Source organism: Stenella coeruleoalba (assembly GCF_951394435.1).
Source record: "Stenella coeruleoalba genome assembly, chromosome: 10".
In the NCBI taxonomy this organism is placed as follows: domain Eukaryota; kingdom Metazoa; phylum Chordata; class Mammalia; order Artiodactyla; family Delphinidae; genus Stenella; species Stenella coeruleoalba.
Window position 1 is genome coordinate 103,397,342 of NC_137156.1, and position 26,307 is coordinate 103,423,648.

The window sequence follows — 26,307 nt, forward strand, 5'->3', positions numbered from 1 at the left end:
GGGTCTTCGTTGCTGAGCGCAGGCTTTCTCTAGTTGCGGCGAGCGGGGGCTACTCTTTGTTGCGGTGCGCGGGCTTCTCATTGTCGTGGCTTCTCTTGTTGCGGAGCACGGGCTCTAGGTGTGCGGGCTTCAGTAGTTGTGGCTCGCGGGCTCAGTAGTTGCGGCACGTGGGTTCAGTAGTCGTGGCTCGTGGGCTTAGTCGCTCTGCGGCGTGTGGGATCTTCCCAGACCAGGGCTCGGACCCGTGTCCCCTGCACTGGCAGGCGGATTCTTAACCACTGCGCCACCAGGGAAGTCCCACGTCCATGTGATTTTTACAAATGAGGAAACAGGGGCCCACAGAGTGAGCAGCTTAGCGGGGGCAGCCGTGTGCACCAGCTCCAGGGTGTGCACGAGGCAACACAGGAGCCCTGGCTCTGCTGGCTGGGCCGTAGGGCTATGCCCAAGCCCACGGGGCTGAGGATCCTGCATCTGGACCTGCGAGTGGGTAAGGAAGGGCGTCTTCTCGTCTCCCCATGGGGCTGCAGAGGAAGGGGCGCAGGGCCTGAGCAGCCAGGGAGGATCCTGAGAAGGGAGGGGTGGGGTGGGAGGGGAACACCCGGGGGCCCAGGGGAGGGGCGAGACCAGAGGGCGTGAGCGATGGAAAACCCGGCACACCCACTGTCAGGCCCTGGACACCTCCTCCTGTCACCCGGCGCCCGCACTGACTCAGGGCTGGACCAGGAGGGGTGACCCTCCTCTGCTGCACGAGGATCAGAACCATAGCCTGCTGGGAGCCTCCAGGCAGACCCCACACGAACCTGGGCTCCCGACACTGGGGTCTCAGCACTGCTGCCCTGAGTCAGCGGAACCCGGTCGAGTCCCAGGACCACCACTGCCATGCCTGACCCCCACGAGCATGCGCCACAGGGACACAGTGAGGCCTGCGTGTTCGTCCACCCATTCACCTGTGGCCTGGTAGGCATGGGCTCCTATGCAGGGCTGCAGGCACAGATGAGGGGGTCGGGGGGCGCCCAAGGAACCACCTGCACTGACCAGGCGGGCCAGGCGGGTTCATGGGCCCCGCCTGCGTGTCAGCCTGGCTCTAACTGGCGGAGAGGACGCAGGCCACTCCCGCCTGGCTCCCTGTCTGGAGACCACAGGCGCCGGAGCCAGGTCTCCGAGGCCGTCCTGGCTGTCAGACCCGGCAGGGCGGTGGGCGGGAGGGAGGGGGAGGCTGCTTACCCGCTCTACGATGCCGTGCTTGTGCTTCAGCTTGTATACTCGCAGCCTGGGCAGGGCGCTCTCGGCGTAGTTCTTATCTTCCAGCCCGTGCAGCAGGACGCCGTGGAAGGCCAGCCGGCACGTGTTGGCGTGGATGTCCGCGTCCAGCCTGGAGCCAATCACCAGGCACAGCCGCGGGCAGGTGACGGGCTTCTCGAACTCCACGAGGGCCCACTGCTGCCGGGGGCAGCGGCCTTCGGACGCCTGGCCCACCCTCCTGTCGGCCTCCCCACCGTCCGTCTCGGCCGGCACTGAGCCCGGGCACAGGTACTGCTCCTGGAAGAGGTACTCCTGGGAGAAGTCGAAGGAGTCCAGCACGGGCTCGTGGTCGAAGCCGTCGGGGGCAGGGCTGAAGAACATCACCCGGCCCATGACCGTCTCGTGGCCCACGGTGATGTGGAACTTGGCCTTGGTCTGCAGGGATCCCCGGAAATACGGGATCTTCTCCACGGACACGAGGGCTGCATGGACCGTGTGCAGAGACTCGGGGGCGCACACCAGGCCACGCTCCAGCAGCTTGGGGTCGAACTGGGTGACACAGATGCCCAGCCGGTCCCCCTGCACAGCAGAGGTGACGGGTGTGTGGAACATCTGCATGGACTTCACCTTCCTCACCACCTGGTCGGGAGGAAGAGAGGGAGCGCTGAGGCCGAGCCTCAAGGCTGGGGGGCTCCAGCTGGAGAAGCCCCCGTCCCGGCGCTACCAACACTCACCGGCACCCGGTCGCACGCCCCTTGCACGGAGCAGGCTCCACCCTGCAAACGCGGCGCCAGGCTCACAGGGCACCCAGGCCGGGACACAGGCAGCGGTCACTGCAGCCCATCCAGCACCACCGGGGTCCCCTCTGCTGCTCCACCCCCAGGCCCCATCCCACGCTTTCTTCCCCAGCCCTCTGTTTAGGTTTGCTTCCCTGCCAGCCCCACGCCTGCCAAGCCATGCCCGGCTGCCTGGAAAGCCCAGGACAAACACCCCTGCTCTGGAAAGTCTGCCCAGACCCCCGTGGGCAGGACTTGCTGCCTCTCCTCAGCGCTGCCCCAGCCCCTCCTGGCCCACACCGCCTGCTGTGCTGTCACTGTCTGCTTTGGGCCTGCCCGCTGCCAGCCGGCGGGCTTCTCCAGGGCAGGGCGGCTCTTCATTGACCAGACACGTGGTCCCCTGGGGCTGCTGGGCGGCAGGCGCTGTTCCGGGAGTGGGACAGAGCCAGCTACGTCTTCAAAGCGCTTAGCGTCCAGAAACAGCAACAACATTACAAATATATTAATAGTAACAAAATTTATATTAATATAAATAAAACTGACACATAACATTTCTGTGTATAGATACATGTAAGTAATACCACCATAATCTGTATACTGTTTATGAGACGCTCCAGAGGAAACGACACATGGCGACGCTGGAGGCGGCCCGGGGGTGGGGAGAGTCGGGCTCTTTGCCGTCAGAGGCCAGGGAGATCTCTGCGGAGCCCATGTCTGAGTCGAGACCCCATCGTAAGAACCGGCTGTGCGGAGGCCAGAGAAAGTCCACTCTAAATGGGGGGACCCGCAGGTGCAAAGGCGGGGGTGGGGGGAGGCCCTGCAGTCGGGGGAGCAGGCCGGACGTCACCAGGAGCGATGGCAAAGGAGCGCCCGATCTGTTTCCAAACCATCACACCGACCGGCACACCAGCACATTTCTGCACCCACGGTTGCTAAATCAGGAACAGACACAGAAAAGGCCCCAACAAACGTTCACAAAATGAACAAACGTCTACGCCAAGATCCACGTCGCAGTGATAAGATCAAATCTGTGCTGGGACCCCTGGTTAGCGCAGCAGAGAAACGTGAAATCGATTTCCGAAAACCTGCCGTCAAAAATCATCACACCAAAGACAGCTCTGACCTTCAGGTCGCGAGCACCCCGCCTACGAGGTCGGGCGTGCGGAGCCCCCGTTCTCTCCCCATAAAGGGGGTGCTGTGCTGACATGAGCCGCAGGAGCCCAGTCCAGCTCTGACCTTCAGGTCGCGAGCACCCCGCCTATGAAGTCGGGCGTGCGGAGCCCCCGTTCTCTCCCCATAAAGGGGGTGCTGTGCTGACATGAGCCGCAGGAGCCCAGTCCTTTCCTGGAGAGCCTGATACTTACGTGTTTGTTTAAAGACCATTAACGACCTGACCAGGAGGTCAGGGGGCAGAGAAAGTGAGAAGCACAGTGTCAAAAGCCACAGGCAAGATCAATCAAAGAGAAACATAAAACATCTCTGAAACGGTCCACAGGGGCAACGGGAAACTAAGCTTTTCAGGAACGCACCTCAGAGTAACCGGAGAACATTATCTTACACTAAGCGTCTGCCCAGCGAGGCAGGACCCAGTCATGCCTCCTCCCCCCGAGCCGGGAGCTGTCCCCTGGCCCTCAACCCCGGAGCCCCTCCAGGCCAGCTCCCTAACACGTCTGATGAAGCAATTCCTCGGCACCAGCCTCTACAAGGGTTCCCATCTCCTACAGCGTGACTTTCAAACCTTGTGGGTGGAACTGTCGTGATGAGGAAGCCCCTTTGACCAACTGAAATTCCACAGGGGATCGGTGCCACCACCCAGGGCACCCCCTCTGCTGCCCCACCAGGACTCCTGCTGGCCTGGCTCCCCCGCGAGCGCAAGCGGCCTTCCCTGGAACCTCCCGCCCCACGGCCCACTGGACAGCTCTTCGCAACGCTTAAGCCCCGGCCCGGCCTGGAGGCTTGACGTTTCCCCCCCCCCCCCACCGCAGACACGCCTCTGAGCTTTGCCCCTGAGGCTCCTCTCCCTGGGACTACCTCCACCTGGCAAATTCCCATCCATCCCTAAACCCCAGCTCCCCACGCACCTCCTCCCTGCCCGCTCTGGACAGAGCGGGTTGTTCTCCTCGGCTGACTCTGAACCTGACTTTCTCTGTGGTCACTGCTGGCTGACAGCTCTGTCAGTCCCTGCCTCCGTGCATTTACTGACTTAAATTACAATACAAACCCAAACATTACCATCAACGGCTGTCTCGCCACGTGCTCCTCCCCCAGCCAGCTCTCCTGCCTGCCCCCCAGCCGGAGGGAACTGCTCTCTTGAATTTGGCGTGTAACATGTCTTTTCTTTTTATTGATACGTGTCTATAATTGTGTAGAGATTTACCACATATGCAGTACATGTGTCTAGTCGATAACTTGCTTTGTTTTGTGAGATTCTGAACTTGGGAGTTGGTGCCCATGCTGCCTGCACCTGCAGCTCACCTGTCGTGACACCGTGCATCTCACGGTGCACACAGGCCCCTGTCCAGTCTCCCAACCACGAGCCCCTGGGTCGTCTCCAGTTTTCTGCTGGGTGTGGTGTGACGGGTCCCCTCCTATGCAGGAGTCCTGAGGGTGCAGGTGTGGGGACAAGGCTGCAGGACCCAGGCCTGGACGAGAGCTGCTGGGTCACAGGAGAGTGAGTGCTTGCCTCTGCCAGGTAAACTGAGCACCAGTGCACGTCCACCCAGTGGATGTGTCCGCCCAGTGGATACACGTCTTCTACACCGTTCGGCACTGTCTGACTTCTCCATTTCTGTCCATCAAATGTGTCTGTCTCTCCTCCTAGACCCTGAAGGCAGGGCCAGGCTCCACCTGCTGCTGCACCCCCAGCGCCTGGCACGGAGGGCTGCTGACAGAGCCGGTCCATGGCAGCCCCTCAGGAGGGAGAAGAGACGCGCCCCTCATGGTGAGAGCACAGCTGGCAGAGCACGAGCTCGGAGTCCAGACCCGCAGGGGCCTGAGCGGGGCCCGCGTGTTCACGGGCCTCCCCTGAGGGTGGCCAAGGCCTCGTGCCACCCGATGGTCCCCCCGGCCCCCAGGCCCAGGGTCAAGCAGGCGCCATTCAAAGCATGTTCTCTTCCCCACGGAGCTCACGTTCTTAGGACTGAAATAATACAGATGCCCTAAGAGGGCGCCGTGAAGAGCAGCAAGACAAATAACTGTGCAAATCAAGATTTTAGGGCCCAGACAGGAAGCTGGGAAACAGATCGACGGGGACGGGCAGCGGGGCACCACGCCATCGGCCGCCAAGCTGCCCCGGATCCACGTCAGGAACACAAGATCCCACTGAGGACACTAACGAGGAGATGTGGATAGTTTCACCAGCTTAAGGGCAGGAACAACAGGCTTTCCTGTCATTTTCTAGGCAACTTCGAGAGACACTCCTGCTCAACTCCCTCACCAAATCCTCACTAAGACCCACGTGGAGGGACCGAGGCGCCACCCACACGCCCACTCACCACGTGTCACCCAGTTTCCCTCAAGCTCCGGCCCAGGCCCTGGAACGGCCCAGGGGCGGCGGACACAGTTTTGACCTTACGGAACTGACCGCTTGCAGGTGAGGGGATGCTAATTAAACCATCAGCTAATAAAGGCAGAATCCTAAGACCACGGGGAGGTGCTGTGAGGGGGACTAACTGGGGACCTCATGACTCCTGGGTGGTCAGGGAGGGCTTCCCTGAGGAGGTGGCACTGAAGCTGAGACCAGATAGAGGAGAAGGGACCACCCGCAGGGGCTCCAGGCAGAGGAAGAGCGGAGCGGGCCCGAGGCCCCAAGGCGGGCAGGAAAAGAGGTGGCCAGGGGAGTGGGGCCAGCGCCTGCCCCATGAGGACAACACACGTCCCGGCGGTGGTGGCCCGGGGCTGAGCAGAGGGAGGACGCACTCCGATGGCCACTTGGCTGCGTGGCGCGGGGGCGGGGGGGCAGGGAACAGGAAAGGAAGGCGGGAAGCCAGCAAGGAGGATACTCGGGTTCTTTCTGCAGCAGCAGAATGGGCGGCGGAGGCCGGGGTAACGGGCACGTCCAGCATCCAGCCTGAGGGCAGCCGAGAGCTCAGAGGGCAGGAGGCGTCGGGAGACACACGAGGGGAGGGCAGGCTGCGCGGAGGAGACACGTGCTAAGTTCCTCCTGGACTGCGCTGCAGCCCCGTCCTCCTCGGAAGCACCACTTCCGTGTTCCCTGACCCTGTGTGACCCTCGTCGCCGTGCCCGTCATCAGGAGACCCAGGAGGCTCTACCTCCCACACAGGCCCAGCACCCGGGCCCCTCCGCTGCGCCCACCGCCCCCCCACCGCCGGCCCCCCTGACTGTGAGGGTCGTCGTGCCCCGCACCCTCCCTGCCTTCCAGCTCGCTCTGTAAAAGCCCACGTCCGCACTCCGACTGGGCCTCACAGTCGGCCCCTGCTGTTGCCCTGGTTTTATTTGCTACGACTGCTCCGCCCCCACCCACGTCATGTCAGTCACATGACCCTTCCTGCTCCCCAGACACGCCAGGCTCCTACCCCACAGCCTTTGCACTTGCCAGGGCCTCTGACCAGGATGCTCTTCCCCCAGAGAGCCACAATTCTCATTCCCTCATTTCCTTCCTGTCTCTGCTCAAATGTTTATCCATCCTGGACCCCCCCCCCCACCCTGCAACCCAGTAAGAGACAGGACCACCGCCCCCATTCCTCTGTCTCCTTTTGCTTGTTCCCTTTTATTCACAGTGCTCTCCACCCCCGACACATTACGTTATCTGCTCACTGACTCTCTCTTCCGTATGGGATGTGGCCTCCACGAGGCAGGGGCTTTGTTTTTATTTTGTTTTTCCCATTCACATCTCTAGTGCCCAGCACAGCGCCTGACAGATAGGAGACCTCACCACACATGTGTGGTGTAAACAGATGCAGCACCGTCCCTGCCCCAGGGAGCTCCAGTCCTGGCCTGGGCCCTACACATCCGCAAAGGCCCGTGGAGCTCCACACCTGCGTGGGGGGCAAGACCGGCCCCGAGGCTGGATGGGCAGTTAGAGGTTCCAGACCTCCCCCAGGGTGAGAAGCCTTCCAAGCAGGGGAGAAGCAGGGCTGAGGCTCGCCAACAGTGACAACAGAGAAGGCGGGGGGCGGGGGGAGGGATGCCGTCGAGTGGGACAGGAAGGCCTTCTGCTTGGGATCAGCAGGCTGGCCCCCCTGAGCTCGGCTCCCACGAGGGCTGGCTGCCTGCAGGGCCTCTTCCCGTCTCCCCGGCACCAGGCACTTCTGGGGAGGGAGGCTGGGCCCGAGGAGGAGGGAGGCAGGAATACATCAGGCAAGCAATGTTTCAAACTCCAGTTCGCGCTTGCTAAGCAGTTCAGCCCTTTCTGATTCACAAAGAGTTTGACCATCGTCTGGGCCGGTTATTCTTCATAAAAACGCAACGAGGTAGGTCAATATTTTCACATTCAATTTTATGGATGAAGAAAGGTTTTCGATGTCTCCAAGGTCACAGAGCAAACAGGCTGAGACTTGGGACAGTAAGTGCTGGGACGTCGGGGCAGGCCTGACATCCCGGCCTGTCTCCCGACCACCCGAGCAGAAAGCGCACCACCCTGCAGAGCTGGGCGGAGCCAGGGGCCGCGGGGTGGATGCCGCCCCACCCCCACCCCCACCCCCACCCCCACCTCACCCCCAGGCGCAAACCCAGAAAGGCGGTTCCAGGGAAGGAGCCGGGAGGGCAGAGGCAGGGCGCCCAGCCCCTCTCTCCTGCCCTGGCCAGGCGCAGTGGACAATTTCAGACCTGATTTCTCAGCTGCTCCGCCCCCTCTGGCCACCCTTGGCGCCTGTCTCTGGGTGGCAGGGCCCCAGCACAGGACAGGCCCTCCGTGGAGGTCTGTGACTGACCAGGTGGGAGAGCAAACAAATGCCCCATGTGCCCCCAGGCCTGACACGTGTCTTCCGAGCACCTGCACTGTGGTTTCCAGCACCTGGAGCGCTTGGCAGGACGCTGGGCTCACGATGACCGGGGCTCTTTCCGAGGCCAATGAACAGCGGCCTAGAAGTGACCCGAGGTGGGGTTCACCAGGCATCCGTCTCGGCTCTCCAGAGCAGTGTGCGTGCAAGAGCGGGGACCCAGCCACGGGACGGAGACCTCACGATTTCACCATCGGCCAACACAGAAGGCAGAGGAGAGACACATCTGCCGAATGCTCACCAAGTGCTAAGCTGGTCCTTACCGTTCGCCCAACAACTGTCCAGGTGGTAACAGTGACCGCGGTTTACAGGCCAGGGAACTGAGGCCCAGAGGGCAAGGCACGTGCCCACCGCATCCGGATCTGCCCATCCTGAAAGCCCCTATTCTTACACCATATCACACGCATCGACCCCACCACGGAGTGCACGGTACAGTTCACCCCACGAGCGGGCTCTCTGGCAGCGTTCCTTCTGTAGGGTAAGAAATGGATGGGCCAACACCACTGCAGCCTCCTGCAAAGGAACAGCAGGTCTGGGGACCCCGGACATCCTCCAGCATCAACAGATGCTAGAAAGAAGGGGGCTTAGCAGTCTTTCTGATGTGCAGAGATTTCTGTAATAATGGTACTGGCTGTAATGAGATTGGACCCCATTATCCGTTTTCGTTCCATTATTGAGCCTGGAAGCTCCTGGCTGTGCCAAAGGCGAGGGTCGAGGCCTTGCAACTTCATCATTACTTAATAAAATGTAAATTGGAGAGGAAAAGAAACACACGAGGTTGACACTAATAAGCTTACACCAGGATCAGTTACTTCAATTCAAAGAGGTTCAGACCGGAGGGAAAAATGAAATCAGCTTTTAAAGACCCGTCTAGGTTTGGCTCCATCAGACCCAACCAATTTGGTTTAATAAGACTTCAATTTGGCTGCTCTCATTTCTCCCTCTTCTTTGAGCTGGGCCGGCCACAGATAAGACGTCCCCCGCCTAATGCGTTAATTGCATCTTGCACAAAAAAGCCAAACTCGGGATGCTGCTCGGGGAGGAAGCGGCGTGAGCTGTGGAGGCGGCAGGAGTGGGGAGCAGATGGGCCCTGGGGACTCGGTTCCCACCCGCTTATTTTTTTAGAGAAATGACAACCATTCAGAAAGGTACAGGGAGTCAAGTGATGAAGTAACTACCTGTGTTCCCACCACTGGAATGGACCTCTGTGAGCCTGTCACTTGTACTTTGTCTTGATGTCCAGTTGAAGGCCCCAGTCCTGTCCCCGGCCTCACCTCACCTGGAGTAATCACCTTCATTGTGTCCTCATGTGTCCCACTGGACACATTTACAGCCCCGTGTGCACCCTGGATAGGACCGATTGCTATTTTATACAACGGCGCCCTATTACTGTTTAATTCAAATACTTGTCTTCTTCCTCTGTATCGTGGTTTCGACATCTGTTCATATCGGGAGACATATCTGTACACAGATCTATCTCTGTATATACGTCTGTATATTTACGTAGACACTGAGCTATCCGTTCGTACAATCTACCCAGGTCACTCTTTCTGGCTGCTGCATAGTACTTCTTTACATGAAAACACCACCTTTTATTTATCTGCGCCCTGACTGATGGACACGTGGGCCGCTGTGAACGATGCTGCGGTGGCCGTTCCTGTAGCGTCAGCCCACACGCGCACACGGAGCGTCCCCGAGCAGGTGTCGGGACAGAAAACTGTGGTGTGCAGAGCACAGCTTCAGTCTCACTAGGGCTTCCCAGCTGCCAGCTCGCAGCCTTCCAGCGGTGCTGAGAAAGGCCTCCTCTCGGACGGCACCTGCCCCGGCACCGGCACCGCAGGCCCCTTAACTGCTGCCCAGCCGTCAGATCACCAGGACAGCAGCTCCTCGGGGTCCTGCTGCCGCCACTTCACCCCAAGGCGGAGTGGTGAAAGCCCCTCTGCACTGCGACCCTGCCAGGCCCAGCGGCCTCCAGGGCGTGCTCCCGGAGGGTGACACACCGCACGAGGTCGGGCCAGGCCCCTCTGTCCTGGCTCTGCTCCTGGGCCCACTGCCCCCTGGGCACCAGGGCCAGGAACTGGGCCCTAGCAGCACGGGCCACTCTCCTCCCGCCCGGCCTTGTCTTGGGGGACGGTGCTGGCTGCTCAGAGGTGGGCTCTGTTCCACGCAAACATCCCGCTGGGGCCTAACTAAAGCCAACTACTCCCTGGGGAGGAGGAGAGCTGAGGAGACCTTCCTCTCCGGCGTCCCTGCGTAGAAATGAGAAACACCCCCTAAGAGAAGGAGGAGGGTCTTCAGAAGCCTGGGGACCCATAGACCGAGCTCCAGGGTCAGAGATGGCGTGGGGCTCTGCGTGGCTACGTGTCTATCTTCTCCGGGAGGCCCGCCCTGCCCCAAGCGCCCGGCCAGGCTGCGTTTCCAGTGGCCAGTCACCCCTGGGCCCAGCGTGCACCTTGCCCACCTCCCCAGTCACGCCCCACACCAGTCCAGGTCCCTGCCCAGGGTCCCGGAGCCCCGACAGTGCTCCTCACGGCCTCATCGTCATTCCCACCACGTGCCCGCGCGTCTGGCTCCCTTCTGGGGGGCTCCCGCGCCAGGCGGACAGCGGCCCGTGGGCAGGCTGGGTCATTCTGCTCACCGCCGGCCCCCCTCTCGATACCTGCCATGTGGTGGGCACCCGGGGAGGAAGGGGACGGATTCAGTTTCTACCGCTCGGCCCAGCGAAGGCCCCACCCCTCCACCGCGACCTCACAAACTAACCCTGGTTATTAACCACCCAGTCCTGCAACGATGAAAAACCGTAAAAGTGACAAGGGGCCTGCCAGGAAGCGTTACGTTCCTCCCCCAGCCGCCCTCCACGTATTTGTCATCCCATAAAACTTTAAATTGAATTACGCCAATGCCTGATTCTTCTGTTCTCCATACGACTGGGGCTTTAATTGTTTTTAACGACATTCTTGGGCTTTTTGGGGGGTAAGGAATCCTTGGGAGGTGCGCCAAGGGGGCCAGCTCTGTCCCGGGGCTGAGCCCGGAGAAGCTGTGGCCGGAGCAGCAAACACGGCCACACCTGGGCCTCGGAGAACCAACCGGGCGGCCTGGATCCCAGGTGGACAGAAGGGGCCCGAGGTCCCAAGGGCTGGGCTCCTCGGCCCGTCCCCGCCGCGCCCCCCGGGCCCCGCTCCTGGGTGGGCGCCGCCTCTGCTCACGCGCTGAGCTGGGGGTGAGTTCTGTAAGTGTTTCTGAGCCTCAGTGTTGTCACCAGTAGAGCGGCTCATACCCCTGGCCCAGATGTCGTGGCAATGTAAGCAGCCTGTGTCCACATCTGCGGAGGTCCGGGGAGCGCAGGTCCTCGGGGGGCGCGGCGGCCCAAGCTCAGCCCCTGGCTCCATCCTCATCCTTCAAGGGCTTGCAGCCCGTCAGTGGCAAATCCCAGAGCATCTTCCCGTCCACTGGGCCTCACTTCTCGCTCAGATTCCCCAAGAGGGCCCCTTCCCCATGTTTCTGCCGGGCCACCCGCCTTGTACAGAGCCCGGGCGAGACGCCGCCGGTCTTCAGCCCATGGGGCTCCAGGGGTCCAGCGTCATCCCTCTGGCGCCCGGCCCAGCCTCCTCCCGCGTCAGTGCAGGGCTCTCCCAGCGCTCACCTGGGCCCGGCACCCTCCACCCTCTGCTCCCACAAGCGCGCCAGGCCACGTGCCTCCCTGTTCACCTCGCACGTGGGCATTCGTCAAGTCCGGTTTTCAAAGTCATCACCCACATTCCCTCAACTGGGTTTAACTCAACACATTCTTGTAGCACCTGCTCCGAGGCAGGCCTTACACTTGACCCTGGGAGCATGTGGGGCAGATATAAGTGCCACTTAGGACAGCTGTTATGCCGTGAGAGAGGGGTCAGGGGGCCAGGAGAGGAGGTGACATCTGAACTGGGTTTAAGGACAATGCCATGCAAATGAGACCAGGAGAGTGTCAGAAATGAAAGAGCAACTTCTCCTTCTGGGTCCCTCTCCCCCTTCCCCGGGTCTTCCTTCAGGGAAAGCTCCTGGTGTCACAGTGCAGGAAGGAGCCCAAACACCTACAGGAAACCTGCATTTTCCAACTGGTCCCGGAGCCCAGCTGTCCCGAAAGGCGTCAGGAAGTGCTCCCGCCTTTCCTGATGGCGGAGGAGAGCAGGTGCAGGATGCTGCCTGCTGGGAGCACAGAATTTCTTCCACGTCCCAAGTTTTAAGATTCATGGAAATCTTCGTGTTCTACACCACAACAGATCCATGTTTGTTTGAAAATAAAAATCAGGTTTGGAATTAACTGCCCTTTCGAAAACTGACACTGCAGGAAACTGACCTGCTGGCCCTGGGCTGCCAGTCCCTGGCGCGAGGTGGCATTCACCCTGAACCCCTGCCGCAGAAAACTGCACCCAGCAGGCGCGCTGGTTCCAGTGCTGCAGGTCGGTAACAAAGGTCAGGGGCGCTCATTCCTGCTTCCCACGCCCAGGCCAAGCTCTAAAGTCCCCAGCCACACATAACCCCAGCCAGAGCCAGCAAAGCAGACAGGCTGGGCTGCGGCACAGAGAAGGCCCTGTGGCTCTGCTGAGCTCGGCCCTGGAGAAGCCACCTGCAGGGGAGAGCTCCGAGGAGCCAGGTGACCAGAGGTGCTCAAAGGAGACTCGGCCTCGGCCAGAAGATTGGCCTTCCACACCCCAGAGATCTTTCCAAAGGTACAGGCAAAGCTCGGGGCTGACTAACGTCTTCCTGGAAATCTGGAGAGATTTCTCAAATCTGAATTATTCCTGCGTGTGGGCCACCAACATATCTGCCTGCTGTGTGGGGCTGAGGGGAGCTCTTCCCCCAAATCTGTGAGGAATCTATAAGCTCTGGCCCAGAAAGTAGGTTGAGATGTCAATATTAATACTATCTGAAAAGTTCAGGAGTTGTAGTTGAGATTAATGAAAATGGCTTTAGACACGTAAGCAAGAACTTCGAATGTGAAAAAGTGAAGGAAATAAGCGGCCCCAGCGTGGGTGGAGAGTCAGATGGAGCTTCCCGTCAAGGCGACAGCTGTAAGGACAGCTGTGGACAGGCAACGGACAAGCGGAGGTGGAGGCAGGGCGGAAGCGGGGTCCAAGCCCCACTCTGCCCGCTCCAGACCCAAGCCCCCCTCCGACCCCGCGGCCCAGCACCGCCTGCCCCGGCTCCAAGCCGACCGCTGAGGTCCACTCCAGTCTCTGCCCCGCAGCTTGGCCACTGCGCTCTGTCTCAAGAGCCTGTGGTCTGCAGACACTCTAACGCGCTAACCAGTGGGCCGTCCACCAAGCCAAGCCATTCAGGCGACTGGGGACCTGCCACGTGCAACTGACGAGCGGCCCCCTCTTCGTGTCCTCAGGACCCCCACTGCTCTGCCCGCTGACTCCGCAGCCTCAGCTGAGGCTCCACGGCCCTGGGCCGCCTTCCAAGACTGCCCAGGCTCCCAGGGCCTCTCCCAGGGCCTACTCCGCCGCCGTCACCACCATCACCTCCACGCCCCGCCCCCCAGCGCTGACACGCAGGGAGCACCTACTGTACACCCCGGGCAGTGTTCCAACAGGCTCACGTACGTCAGCCAGCTCAATCCCCGCAGCGCCCCTGAGGGTCCGTCCTACTGTGACCCGCGCTGTCCAGGGGACCTGACTGGGGCCCAAGGTCACCCAGCTCAGCAGTGGTGGGGCCGGGATGCAGACCCTGCCGGGGGAGCTCTGGGCCAGGGCTCTCTGAGAACACGCAGCTCTTGATTCTTTGTATCCTGCCCCCAGGGGAGGGGACCTGGTACATCCTCGGTGGCAAAAACCGCTGAACGAACGTGTGACTGAGGGCAAGGGGGCGCGCCTCTGTGTGGCGCAGCGGTTACAAAGCAGGTCCTGGAGTCAGACTTCCTGGTTCAAATCCCTCGAGTTATCCTGCGACCTTGGGCAAGGGGCTTAACCTCTCTCTCTTTCCTCAAATGGAAAACGCCCCTGCCTCACCAGGCAGTTGCGAGGATTACGCTGGGTAATCTGTGTGGAACAGTTTGCATGGCATCAAAACGCTAGAAACTGTTCAATAAAGATTAGTGATCAACACGATTACTGTTACTATTTCATCATCAACAGAAAGGAGACGCGCATCCTGGCCCCATCGGGGTTACCGCGACAATGAGATTATGAGGCGTGCGGGCACCCAGCCAGCGCCCGGCGTGAGAAGAGGCTTGAAGGCCCAGCTTCCCCAAAGGTGAGGGACGAGGGGTTGCAAACTTTTCTGTAAAAGGCCAGACAGCAACTGCTTCAGGCTCTGCAGGCCCTACAGCCTCTGTCGCCAGCTACTCAGCTTTGCTGTCGTGGCATGAAAGAAGCTGCGGACATACGGCGTCATGTAGAAAAACAGCCTGCGGGCAGCAGCTTGCCGAACCTGCTGAGCTCCGAGGCCCGGCTCCTGTGAGCTGAGCCGCCTGGAACAGAAACAGCAGCCCCGTGGCTGCAGCAGCCAGACACGCCTCGGTCAGATCAATCTGTGCCCGATCCGGGCCGCCAGGCGCCGCGGGTGCTGCCTGAGCCGCGGCGGCGGCACGGCCGAATGCCCCGCAGAGCAGGCTGCCGTCCACGGGCCTCCCGTGGCGGCCGCCTCTGAGCACCTTCTCAGCTTGGGCACACGGCACGGGCAAGACCTGGCCCTGCAGCCCGGGGGGAGGACCGCCGTGCGAGCAGAACAGGGCGTGACCTGCAGGTCCAGTCTCCTCATCTGTATCCTGGACACAAGAATAACACCACGTCTTGTAAAGCGGAGAGAGAAGAACGCACGCGCAGACCCTGGTTGGGTGCTGCAGTGATTACTATTCCTACCGGTCTCCTAGGAAGCAGCAGCGGAGGGAAATCCACTTGAGATGACTTTCAGAAGCTTAAGGGCATAAGCTTCGTGCAAAGTCTGTTTGGGGTAGAACGGGTAACACACAGGCCAACGTGACTCATGTTATATCGCAAATAAAAATCGGCCCATGAATATACATAATCCTCAAGGTAATTCTCCCAATCTCGCGACGGTAATGGAGCCACCCTCGCTCACTGAGGCATGAATATTTACCGTCCTCTGGCTTTACTGCTCTCGATCTGGGTTCAATTTTGCAAATTAAAATGAGGGCTGTGTGGATAGAGAGATTACAGGAGAGCCCCCTGAAGCCTGCTGTCCCCGGAGAGGGAGCCAGGCGGGGGAGTTGCTCCTTCCCGCTGGCCTGGTACCTCTGCCTGGAGGGTCAGGAGCAAGAGAAAAGGGGGCGAGGGGTCGCGGGGCGGTCAGGACCCTGGGAAACACGCGGTGCAGCAGTCCCAACGGCGCTGAAGACGGAAGCATGTTTCCGGGTGGGAAAGGTGTGCCAATGCCCAGAGGCCTCTCTTTTGGATGGCTGAGGAGTTTCTGAGCAGGCAAAGGAGCAAGGGCTTCAGGAGCTGACAGACCTAGGCTCACACCCTGGCCAGGGCCTGGAGCTGGGGCGTGTCATTTCACCTCTCTGGGCCTCAGCGGCTTCACCTGGAAAGTGGGGATAAATACTGCCTCCCTCCCAGGCCCATGTGAGAATCTGGAGCCGGGTAGGCAAGGTGCCTACAGGGCGGGACACGGGAGGGGTCTGCAGCTCCACAGGCAAGGACCAGGATGGCTTGACGGGGCAGTGATGCCGGCCAAGGGGCGACACAGACCTGCAGAGTGGGAGCGACTCCCGCTTGGGGCAATCCTGGTGCAGCCTGGCAACCGTCCAGCTGGGCTTACTAACTGTCTGTGGGGAGGCCAGGGGAGATCCTGACACTCTAGCCAGGTCTTGCTGGTAGAAGCGAGCACCCTTCTGCTGTCCTGGGTGACAGGGCAAGGGGAGCAGGAGACGGAGTGGACGGCGGGGATGAAGGGTGCTGTGACGGGTGGCTCAGGGACCCTGCTGGCGGCCTGCAAATGTGGGGCACCTGTCTGCCCGTCACAAACCCGGTTCCCTAGAAACCAAAAGCCAGAGATAGAGAGTCACTTAATCTGCCCTCGAGGCTCTAAAAAACCAGCTGGAACAAAATCTGTGTGAATTTGGTCCAAAACCCCTTTGCAAGGACAGCGCTACCACTGCTGGAGCACCCATTGTAACTGGCGTCAGACGAGGCCTCCCAGCAGCCCTTGCCTCGCACGGTCCCGTACTGCCGAGGAACCTGAGGCTCTCAGACTCACACAGATGGGGCTGGGCCAGGACGGCGCACCAGGCCAGACCCTCCTGCGTGCCCTGCACTCTGCGGGGTCTGAGGAGACCAGGATGCGTCGGACACAAGCTCCACCCCCACCCCCAGAGCTTCCAGCCGCTGGACAGTCCGCCCCCTCCTGTGCACCAGGTGGCAAGGGCTGCCGCAGGGAGGCGAGGAGGGCGGGGCTTGAGGAAGCAGCCACAGCTCCCACTTGGCAGGGACTCGGCTGGGGCGGGAACCCAGACGGGAGGTGACGTTTGCGCGGGGCCTCGAGGAGGTGAGAGCAGCTCAGGCAGGAGAGGGGCAAAGGCCCGGAGGCCCAGGAGGACGCACGCAGGGCGGGGAGGCGCCTGTGGGCACCAGGGACAGCCCCCGAGGCCAGAGCCGGCGGTGCAGGGCCCGGAGGTCGGGCCAGGGCTGGAGCCTCCGCCTGCCGGCCGGAGGGGCCGTGAGATGCTGCCAAGGGGACGACGGGTGCCGACCGCGCCGTCAGCAAGGCCCCTGGGGCAGCCTGGGTGGAGGAAAGGCTGACGGGAGAAAAGACCCAGGGCAAGACGGACCCAGCCGTAGCCTTGCTCACCCACTGCGCCCAGAGCGCCTGAGACGCGGCCGCACACAGCAGGCCGCGGGGTCTGCGGAGTGAATGAAAGAACAAAAGGAGGGTCTAGACTCGGGGAAGCCTGGGTGGAGGGAAAGCACGGGCCACCAGGCTGGGAGCACGAGGACCCCAGGCCGTGTGTGCAGGGCTTGAGCAGTGCCGGTGGGGCCTGGGACCAAAGGGTTACTTGCTGCGCTCGGAAAACCCTAACCCCCAGCCTGACTAGACGTCTTCTATTTTTCTTTCTGCTTTCTTTAAGACCCCAGATGTGTCCCTACACATCAAAAGAGAGCAACGTATAAAGTTAAACTAAATCAAGGGCTTTTGTTCTTAGGCATCGTTGCTGAACTAATTATTCCTGTATGTTGTTTAATGAAATAGTGGTGCCGTATATTAAACCAGTTAACAGGACGAGCACATGAGTTACAAGGGAGGTCAGGGCTGCGATTATAAATTTAACTTTTCCTTAAGAAGAGATGAAACAAACGACCCAGCTCCCCGCTGCCGAATGTCATGGAGGGAAAATGACGGCACCGAGGGCGCCGAGGGAGGGCCGGCCGGTTCACGGAGGCTGGCGGCACCGGGCCCAGCCCCGGCTCCCCGCCCTGCTCCTCTGCACCCAGCCTCCGCGCAGGCCCAGGGCTCGCTCCTCAGCCCCCGCGTCCCTCACCCCCTGACCGCCAGGACCACGTGACACCGCACACAGGACAACCAGCCATGTCAACAGCCATCCAGAAAGCTGGAAACAGCCCTGAAAAGGCGCTCGGGGAGAAGCCGTGCAGCCACCTCCCCACGGCCAGACACGTGGGACAGTCCAAGGGTCAGGCCCAGGGGACGGCAGGTAGTGTGGCGTCCCCCTCCTGTGGACCAGAACCACTGCACGTCAAGAGGAGACACTGACACAGCAAACAGGTCCATCAGGGAACCCACCGTGCTTTTATTCCTGAGCACGCGCGCGTGTACACGCGTGCCCGTGTGTGCGTGTGTGTACGTCAAAAAGGACGTGCACACGCTCTTAACGCTGGTTCTTTCTGGAGAGCGGAATTTTCGGCAGCTTTAACTTTCAGCTTTAGGTGACAGTGTATTAATTTTTCACAAGTCTGCATTTCTATTATAATCGAATAAAGCAATACGTAGATATCACTCGTCAAAGAACAGATCCACAAACAAGCGGCAATACCCCTGTGACAGAGACTAGAGTCGAGGGTGATCAGAAGGGCTGTACCCTTCCTGGCCATGCGTGAGGTGCTACAGTAAAGGTGTACTTCCTGGACCACTCGCCTAATGCAAATTACTTTAGAAAAATGTAAGAAGGAAAGCATTTAACGTAAAGATAATGTTATGAAACAACACAAGAGCAACTAACCAAGCACTTCCAAAGATACGAGGACATACTTGGGAAACAGCGACGCTAAAGGCGTCAGAACGAGTGACGCGATATTAAGTAAAAATGAAATAGAGTGATCTCCGCTATACACAGATATACAGCATATAATTAAGTGAATTAAAGAGAATTCATACAAAAGTGATTGACAGAATTATGGTCAATTTTTCCCTGTATACTTTTCTGTATTTTTCCCACTAGGTAGACACTGCTTTTATAATCAGAAAAAAAGATGTCACCAACAGAGAAGAAGAAAAGATTCCAAAGAAGTGTGTCCAAGTCAGGGCCTCCAATCCCGAGGCCCGGGTGGTGCAGGAGAGGGCTGGGCCTCGCGCCGGAGGCACAGGCGGGCTGGGGTGGCACTGCAGCCCCAGGCGAGTGCCCAGCTTCCAGAGGGGGAGCCGCGCCCTCCCGCCGGCAGGACCGCGGGGACCTCGGGCCAAAGAGAACCTCTGTCAAGTGAGGCCCGCGGCCCCGCTGCCCTCGGGAGAACGTCCTGCCCTCTGGACGCACGGAGCAGACGCTGCAGCAGCCTGAGCTTGGCCCGTGGCCCGGCTCTGCTCCCTATGACCTGCCAGCCCCGTGGCCCCGAGCACAGGCCGTGTCCTGAACGTATTCAGGATGAGCGTCCACCCCCAGGATGGCAGCCAGCGTAAGCGCTGTCCCGACTGGCAGGCCCCGGCACAGGGCGCAGATAATAGCAGGGACGCACCGACGAGCAGGGAGCAGGGACCACGGCCCGCTCTGTGCAGGGCGCCCCACGGGCACCCACGCATCCCCACAGCGCGGGGCTGCTGCCACCATCACCGCACTTCCCAGCTGAGGAAAACGAGTCCCACTGATTTAAGTACCCACCCCAAGTCCCACAGCTGGGAGGCGGTAGCATTTTACCCAGAATCTACGACGCACCAGGTCCCTCATCAGTTCGGTCATCCCGTAGCAACGCCGTGACGGGGAAGTGATGCACAGACATGGGGACGAGACCCACGAGGCCACGTGACTTGACCAAGCCCGATTTCAACCAAGAGCCGCCCCAGTCCAAACTAATGCTCACCCCAGACCAGGCCACCTTCCCGGGGAACTCCCTCTTTGCAGAAGGGGTTAGAATTCCCTAGCAAACATGGTGAGCAGGAAAACTGTCTGAGTGTTCTTTACAGCTCAATGGTTAGGAGAGAAGAGAAGGAAAGGGAAGAGAACCACCCCCCCCAAACCCCCTTGGCCCAGAGCTCTTGCTGCGTCCTGTGACCAGAAGGCTGGGAGCCGCAGCCTCCCGCCCAGCCACGGCTGCACCTCGAGAAGTGGGGACCGCAGTGAGCTCTGCCCCAGGGATGGTGGCCCAGCTGTCTCTCAACTGCTCCTCATTAGCCGGCATTCCAGTTTTCAACAAGCAAGGACGCCCCGTCCTTCCTTGGAGGGCGCGGGCCGACCCTCTCCTAACACCGCCATTCTCCCGGTGGGTGCTCGACCAAACAAAGGCTTCCCTGTACCGGGCAGCCTGGGGACACACGGGCGGCAGGACCCCCTCCCCCGCCTTTGCGTGTGTCCGAGGCTGGCAGGTGGACAGGGCCAAACCCCAGAGAACAGAGCCTGGCCCAAGAAGGCGCGCCGCCAGGGCCCTGCCCGTCCGAGCCCACTGCAGCTCAGCGTTAAGACTCACTCCTCCGCACTTCGGTTCTGTCCTCCCAGAGGGAAAAGCTTTAGAACGGCACTGCTCTACAGGGCTGCCTGGGGTTAAATCAGAAGGAAAGATGGGCAGAAAATGCTTAGCCCCATACCTGCTGGGGAGCAGGCCTCCTTCCATCTTTTGAAAGTTCTGTCTCAGAATCTTCCCGACACAGGCCTCCTGACCGCCAGGACCGACCCTCCGAGGTGGAAGCTCTCTGCACCTGCCGTGCTCCCCTTGGGGGCCGACGGCCACGCACGAGTGCGATGGCGGCCCGGGCACCGTGCTTGGGGCTGGGACTCCAAGACGGAGCGGGCAGGGGCCTCTGGGCAAGAAGCAGAGCCAAGCAGGAGAACTGGCTCTGACTTGGGCCTCGCCGGGCTCCTCGCCGGACGCACCAACTGGAGTTTGAAGGATTTCAAAGAGTGTCTCCAAGGGCTGGGGATGGAAAGAGCACCCGACACAGAAGAGCAGCTGCACTCAAGGGCTAGGACCAGCACCTTCTCAGAACCCTGTCCCAGGGGAGAGAGGCCCAGCAGGGGACACCCACCAAGGTCACACAGGAAGAGAGCTGCCCAAGCTGGGGGAGGGGGCTGCTGGACCCCCCGACCGCCCAGGGGCTGCCAGCCGCACACCTGAGGCCATGTGTCCTGAAGGTCATGGGAACACGGCTCTGAGCTAAACTACCCCCCTCCCCGAAGAAGCCCCGTTTCCCAGCCTTTTCCCAAGCTCACTCTTTGCTGACCACCCTCCAGACTCCCGCTCTGCAGGAGAGGGGCTGCAACGAGGCTGGGGGCGCCCAGAGAGGGAACCCTGGGCACCGCAGAGGGAGAACCCATTGTACTCCCTACGTGCCAAATGCTGCCCGCTTTTGAAAACTGCAGAGACCAAATTTCTGTAAAAAACTACATTTTCAGTGAATGAAGGAACCATGCAATTAAAAGGAATTGCATAGTTAATCCTTTTCTAAAACACATCACCATCCTCTTATGTGATTTTGATCTGAATCCAATTTTTAATTTTTAAAATTTTCTTAGAGGGATATCTTCTGCGTTATAAATAATCTTTGTTCAGGTGTGTTTCCAGTTAGTTCACATTGTTGTATAGTTGGTTTCCTTACCAGACACCTTTAAACATTTTTAAGCTTTACTGAGTGGGCTTTTGTCCACAAAGAGGGTTGCTTTCACGAGACCTCCCCCGGCCCCTGCCGCACCGCGGGCAACCCAGGCCAGGGGCACTGCTGCCCGGACAGGGCGAGGCACAGGGGGCACCACCCACAGTACATCTTCAGGAAAAGAAGCAGGACGCGTAGAGTAACGCAACCTCCATGAAAGACACCAGGAGGGAAGGGCGTGCTCAGCGGGAAGACGCTGCACTCCTACTCCCGTGGGCCCACTGCCCTCCGGCCCCGGCTCCCCATCTGAGCCCCCAGGGAGCACAGCACAGGGCAGGGTGGAGGCCAGGGCCCCAGGGGTCATGCTAGGTGCGGCAGCCTCCCGCTCAGCCCGGGGCTTCAGAGCCAGGGGGCGGCAGGAAATGGCTCTACACGGCCCCTTACTTGCCAGGGGAAAGAAGAGAAAACACGGGAAATCCTGCGACTTTCTCCCCGGCTTTAAGTACACACACAACTCCGGTGGGTCCTTGTTCCCTAACCTTGCCGAGAGGCTCATCAGACACCACGCCACAGGGCTGTTCTCGACCATGCCTCAGATGGTCTGAGAACACTGTGGCCAAAGGGCATCCAGGTGATAACGGTGACAGCTGCTTCTCCTCCTGGAAAGCTCAGATACCGAGCTCTGCCTTTGGTCCCGTTACGACTTCATTAAGCTGCACAAGGTGGACGTGGTTGGAAAACAACCGCTCCTTTGTGTTGCTTTTCAGTTTCCTTCCCGAAATGTGTCTATTTTAAATGGGTCAGTGGATGTGTCTATTTTAAATGGGTCAGTGGATGTTCAAGTAGGAAAAGGTGGCATTTGAATAAGATCCCAGAATGTGGCACCCAGCCTCCCAGCAGGCCAAGCCCAGCTGGCCAGCAGAGCCAGGACAGGGGAGCGGCCCGGCGCACTCGCCGGCACCTCTGGGACGCGCTTCTGCCCCTCCGGGGCGCGCTGGGCTGGCTGGAAGGACGCCCTCAGGCGGCTCTGACCTTGCTGCTCGGCCTCAGCCGTAGATCTCTGCCTTCACATCCAAAACCACAAGGATCTGTGGACAGACCGATGGTCTCTGGCAGCTAAAAGTCCAGATCTGAATCCTGGTTCTGCCACTTACTGGTTGTGTGATCCTGGTCCTGAGGTTCTTCTTTGTACCTGTTCCCCGTCTGAAAACTGGGGAAGGTGCCTGGGCACGTGTGTCGCCTGTGGGGGACCCAGCAAGCGCTCAGCAAACGGCAGCCCCCCTCCCTGTCCCCCGGGTGCTGAGCCCTCTCCGCCAGGAGGGTCTTGGCCCTTGACTTCCTGCCCCGAGGTTTCTCCGTCACGCTGCCCCACGCCTCCTCTGACTGACCCAGCCTTAGGACCCGCACCCTGGGCTCTTCCCTACGAGGACCTGCCTGCCCACCCTGCGCTGTGCAAATCCGTGTCTCTGGGCTGGATCTCGCCTTTTCTGCACCCGCCACTCACGATCACCTGCAGCTGGATGGACCCTACCCTTGGGAGAAACTCAGCACCAAACACATTCATCTTCCCCCGAAGGCCCTTGCCCTCCCCATCATGACGACAGGTACCTCTCTGTCAGGACCACCCAACAGCATGCGGTCATCTGCCCCAGGTCCTCCCACGACCACGGTCCACGGTCGAGAGAGGGAACATGTTCACGCATCTAGGGGGCGACCGGGCGCACGGTAGGCCCTCAACATCTCCCTTTCCAGCTCGAAAGAACAGAGCCGCTGCCACGAGGGGCAAAGCGTGGGCTGGAGGAGACGCTCCACGGGCTCTGACGCCAGCGCTGTGAGATGCAACGGCCCGGGCCTCCGTTGTTCGTTTGCAAAGCAGGAAGACTCTTTTGCGGGTGAGTGTGTGGAAAGTCTAGTTCAGCACACGGCACACAGCAGGAACTCAATAAAAATGCATCTTCTCCCAATTCATGCCTCTCCCACCCCCGGGACCCAGTCCAGCCTGGGGCACACTAAGCCAGAGTGAACCTGGCCCCGGAAGGGCTGAGGTCACAGCCCGGGTGCCTTCTGGGACGGACGGACAGCCTGGCTCCTGCGGCCTGAGCGGGCAGGACCCTGGGCCATCGCGTGCCACGAAGGCAGAGCCACGCCGGAGTCTGGCTTCCAGCCCCTTCTCCCGAAGCCCCGGGTCTGAACGGCAGAGGCCTGGGTCACTGCTCGGAGCTCCGCTTTTCCAGTCGTGCTTATCTGCACATGCAAAACACGTCTGCAAACTGCTGCAAGTTCCAACTCCTTGGCGCGCTCACCCTTACCTGCTGCCCGACTGCCAAGGGAGGCCGAGGTGGGCCCAGGGCACCACTGGGACCACAAGGGGTCTGGGCCCCACGGCTTAGGGACTGAGGAGAGAGGTTCCCCCCAGAGGCCGAGGTGGGCCCAGGGCACCACTGGGACCACAAGGGGTCTGGGCCCCACGGCTTAGGGACTGAGGAGAGATGCTCCCCCAGCACGCAGCGGGCACACCCGCAACCGTCTTCATGGCCCCCCAAACAGAACAGGGTCAGGGCCCAACTCTGCAGACAGAGGAGGCCCCGAGACCCAGCAATGGCCGCGTTCCCGCAGCTGCGAGTGGCGAGGCCGGGCTGCTCGCACCAGGGCCAGGCGTGCCCTGACTGTCCCCGCGCAGATAGAGCAGCTCAGTCAGTTCCTGTCCGGCCGTCCAGCCGACTGGAGTCAGGCCCTGAAGGAACGGACAGGGAGCATGGACAACCCCTTGGGATGCTTCATAAGGCCTTCCAGGCACCAGACTGGGCTTGTGGGGTTCAGGCCTTAACTCCCGGGAGCTTCTCCTTCTAGCTGGTCCCCGGAGCCCCTCTTCCTCACGGGTAGACTGAGACATAATCCACCACCAGGACAGGGTCCAAGGAGGGCCCCTCATCTCCATGTCCCGCGCCAAGGAGCCAAGCCCCTCCCCCCACACCCAGCACCGAGGCCTCGGCCCCGGGAAACATGGACTCTGAACTGGGTGTCACTTTTCCCCAAGTCTCTGGCTCCATCTGCTGTCTCTGAATGTCACAAGGAGCTGAGGCTTGAAACAGTGTCCGGAGGGCGGCTGTGAGGCTGCACAGGCTCGGGGAGGGCCGGGCAGGGCAGGAGTGGCCCTGCGTGTGGCCAGGCCCCCATGCCCGCAGCAAAGCTGCCCTCGGTCTCGGAGAACGGGGCAGGGTAGGAGGGTGCTGGTGAGAAGACTGTTTGCTTGACCCTTGAGCCCACTGCGGTCTGGTTCCAATTAAGTACAAAAATGAGCCTAGTTACTAGGTTACCCTACTTGCTGAAACTCGTCTGAAAAGCCAGAAATCACTTCACACGGGGTGACCTGGGGTTTCATGCACGGTGCTGGGGCAGCTCTAAGGGCTGAGTAGAAAGAATGTGGGTTTTGGGATTAGAAAGTCTTGGATTGGGGGTGAATCACAGCTCACCCGCTGATCAATCGGGTAGCCCTGAAAATCCACCTCCCTGGGTCCCACCTGGCTCGTCTATCAAAGGTTAGAAAAAGAAACACCTTGAAGGGATAGCATTATGCAGGTTAGCGACACAATGTGTGCAGCGAATAGCACAAACCTTGTCTTATTCAAACCTTTTGTAGTTGAAGAAAACTACCCGTTTTACAGATGGGGCAACTGAAGTCCAGAAAGCTCTGTGGGACTTTTAAACATTCATTTTGATTTTCAAAAGGCCACTGTGTGCTGTATTGTAAATAAGAATCACATCTAAAACAGAATGACTCAGAAAGGTTAAAAGTAAAAAAAGATAAAGATTACTACCCAAACAGAAAGAAAACTGGATTGGCAAATTTAAATCTACGAAGCCTGAATTCTGGGCGGAAAAAGGTGAAACGAGTCAAAGGGCCACCAGTGATTCATGAAGGTCCTAATCTACGACAAGAACGTGAGTCATAAACGGTCACATACCAGAGCGGAGCACATAATATAGAAAGCATAAGGGAAGGGAAGGAAAACACCAAAAACAACCAATTCGCCCCAGTGAGCGTCTAACAGATCACACAGGAAGAACAACTAAGAATATCAGAGGAGCTGAACAAGAATAAGCGATTAGCTCACACTAAGCTCTACACATATACGACATACAAGGGGTGTGTGTGTGTGTATTTATCTCAAACTTGATAACAGATAAGTCTTCTTTTTAAGAGTCCCTGGAACATGTACAAAATCATATATTAGGCCATGAAGAAAAACGCAATAAACTCCAGTCAACATGACACAGGCCACATTCTCCCCACACAGGGCAATAAAAACTCTAAACGCACAACAAAACTAACAGGAAAAAACCCAACTTGGAGACAAAAAAGATTTTCTCACTAAACAACTCGAGTCAAAGGAAGACTCAAAGTGGCAAAATATCTAGAAAGTAACAATAAAATATACAGTGGAACAGAGCTCAGAGGACATTCACAACCTCACACACCTAAAGAACTATGTAAGACCAATACCTTTAGCTTCTAAGTTAGGAAGCTAAAAAAAGAAAAAAAAAAAAAAATCAACCCAAGGAGAGAGGTACAAAAAAACAAAAGCACAAATTATTCATTTAGTAAAGAAAATAGTAGGATTGAGAGATAAATGCAAAAGCAATTTCTTAAAAAATGGTAAAGCACAGGGAGATCAGCTCGGTGCTTTGTGACCACCTAGAGGGGTGGGACAGGGAGGGTGGGAGGGAGGCTCAAGAGGGAGGGGATATGAGGGTATACGTATGCATACAGCTGATTCACTTTGTTATACAGCAGAAACTAACACAACATTGTAAAGCAATTATACTCCAATAAAGATGGTTAAAAAATAAAATAAAATAGGAAAACAAAAAACAAAACAAACCAAAAAAGAATATATGTATTACCAGGTGTCCCGTATAAGGTATACATCAGATCATTCTTAAAAATCATAGTAGAAATCATAACAATAACACACAAAAAACTGTAAAACACAAAATATTAGAGATAAAAATAGGAAATGACCATATGTAAACAAATTAAAAGAGGTTTACTTTCAAAACTCAATGCAAATAAATTTGAAAATATAACTTAAATAGACAATTTTCTAGGAAAGTATTTTACCAAAATTGTCCCTAGAAGAGATGGAAACCAAAAAGACTAATACAAAAGAAAAAAAATTAAAGTTATCAAAGTGCGAACCCCCAAAAAGTACCAAGTCCAGATGGTTTCAGAGACAACTTCCTTCTTCAGCCTTCCAAGGAACATACAACTATTTAAACTGTTTAAAAAGAATAAGGAAGGAAAGCTTCCAAGTTCTTTCTGTGAAGCTAGCATTCTGATACCCAAACCTGACCTGACA

At 58.7% G+C, this 26,307-nt stretch overlaps 1 protein-coding gene across 6 annotated transcripts in view; it reads right to left on the reverse strand.

The window, feature by feature from the left end:
• EEFSEC (eukaryotic elongation factor, selenocysteine-tRNA specific) overlaps positions 1-26,307 on the reverse strand; it is a 158,304-nt gene that overhangs the window by 26,470 nt on the left and 105,527 nt on the right. For 5 of the 6 annotated variants that reach the window (XM_079933162.1, XM_079933163.1, XM_079933160.1 and 2 more), the window contains one exon: positions 1,225-1,881. The exons of the other annotated variant lie outside the window; for it this stretch is intronic. In XM_079933162.1, coding sequence (XP_079789288.1) covers positions 1,225-1,881 — 657 coding nt within the window. The remainder of the gene's footprint in view (positions 1-1,224; positions 1,882-26,307) is intronic. 6 annotated transcript variants of the gene reach the window in all.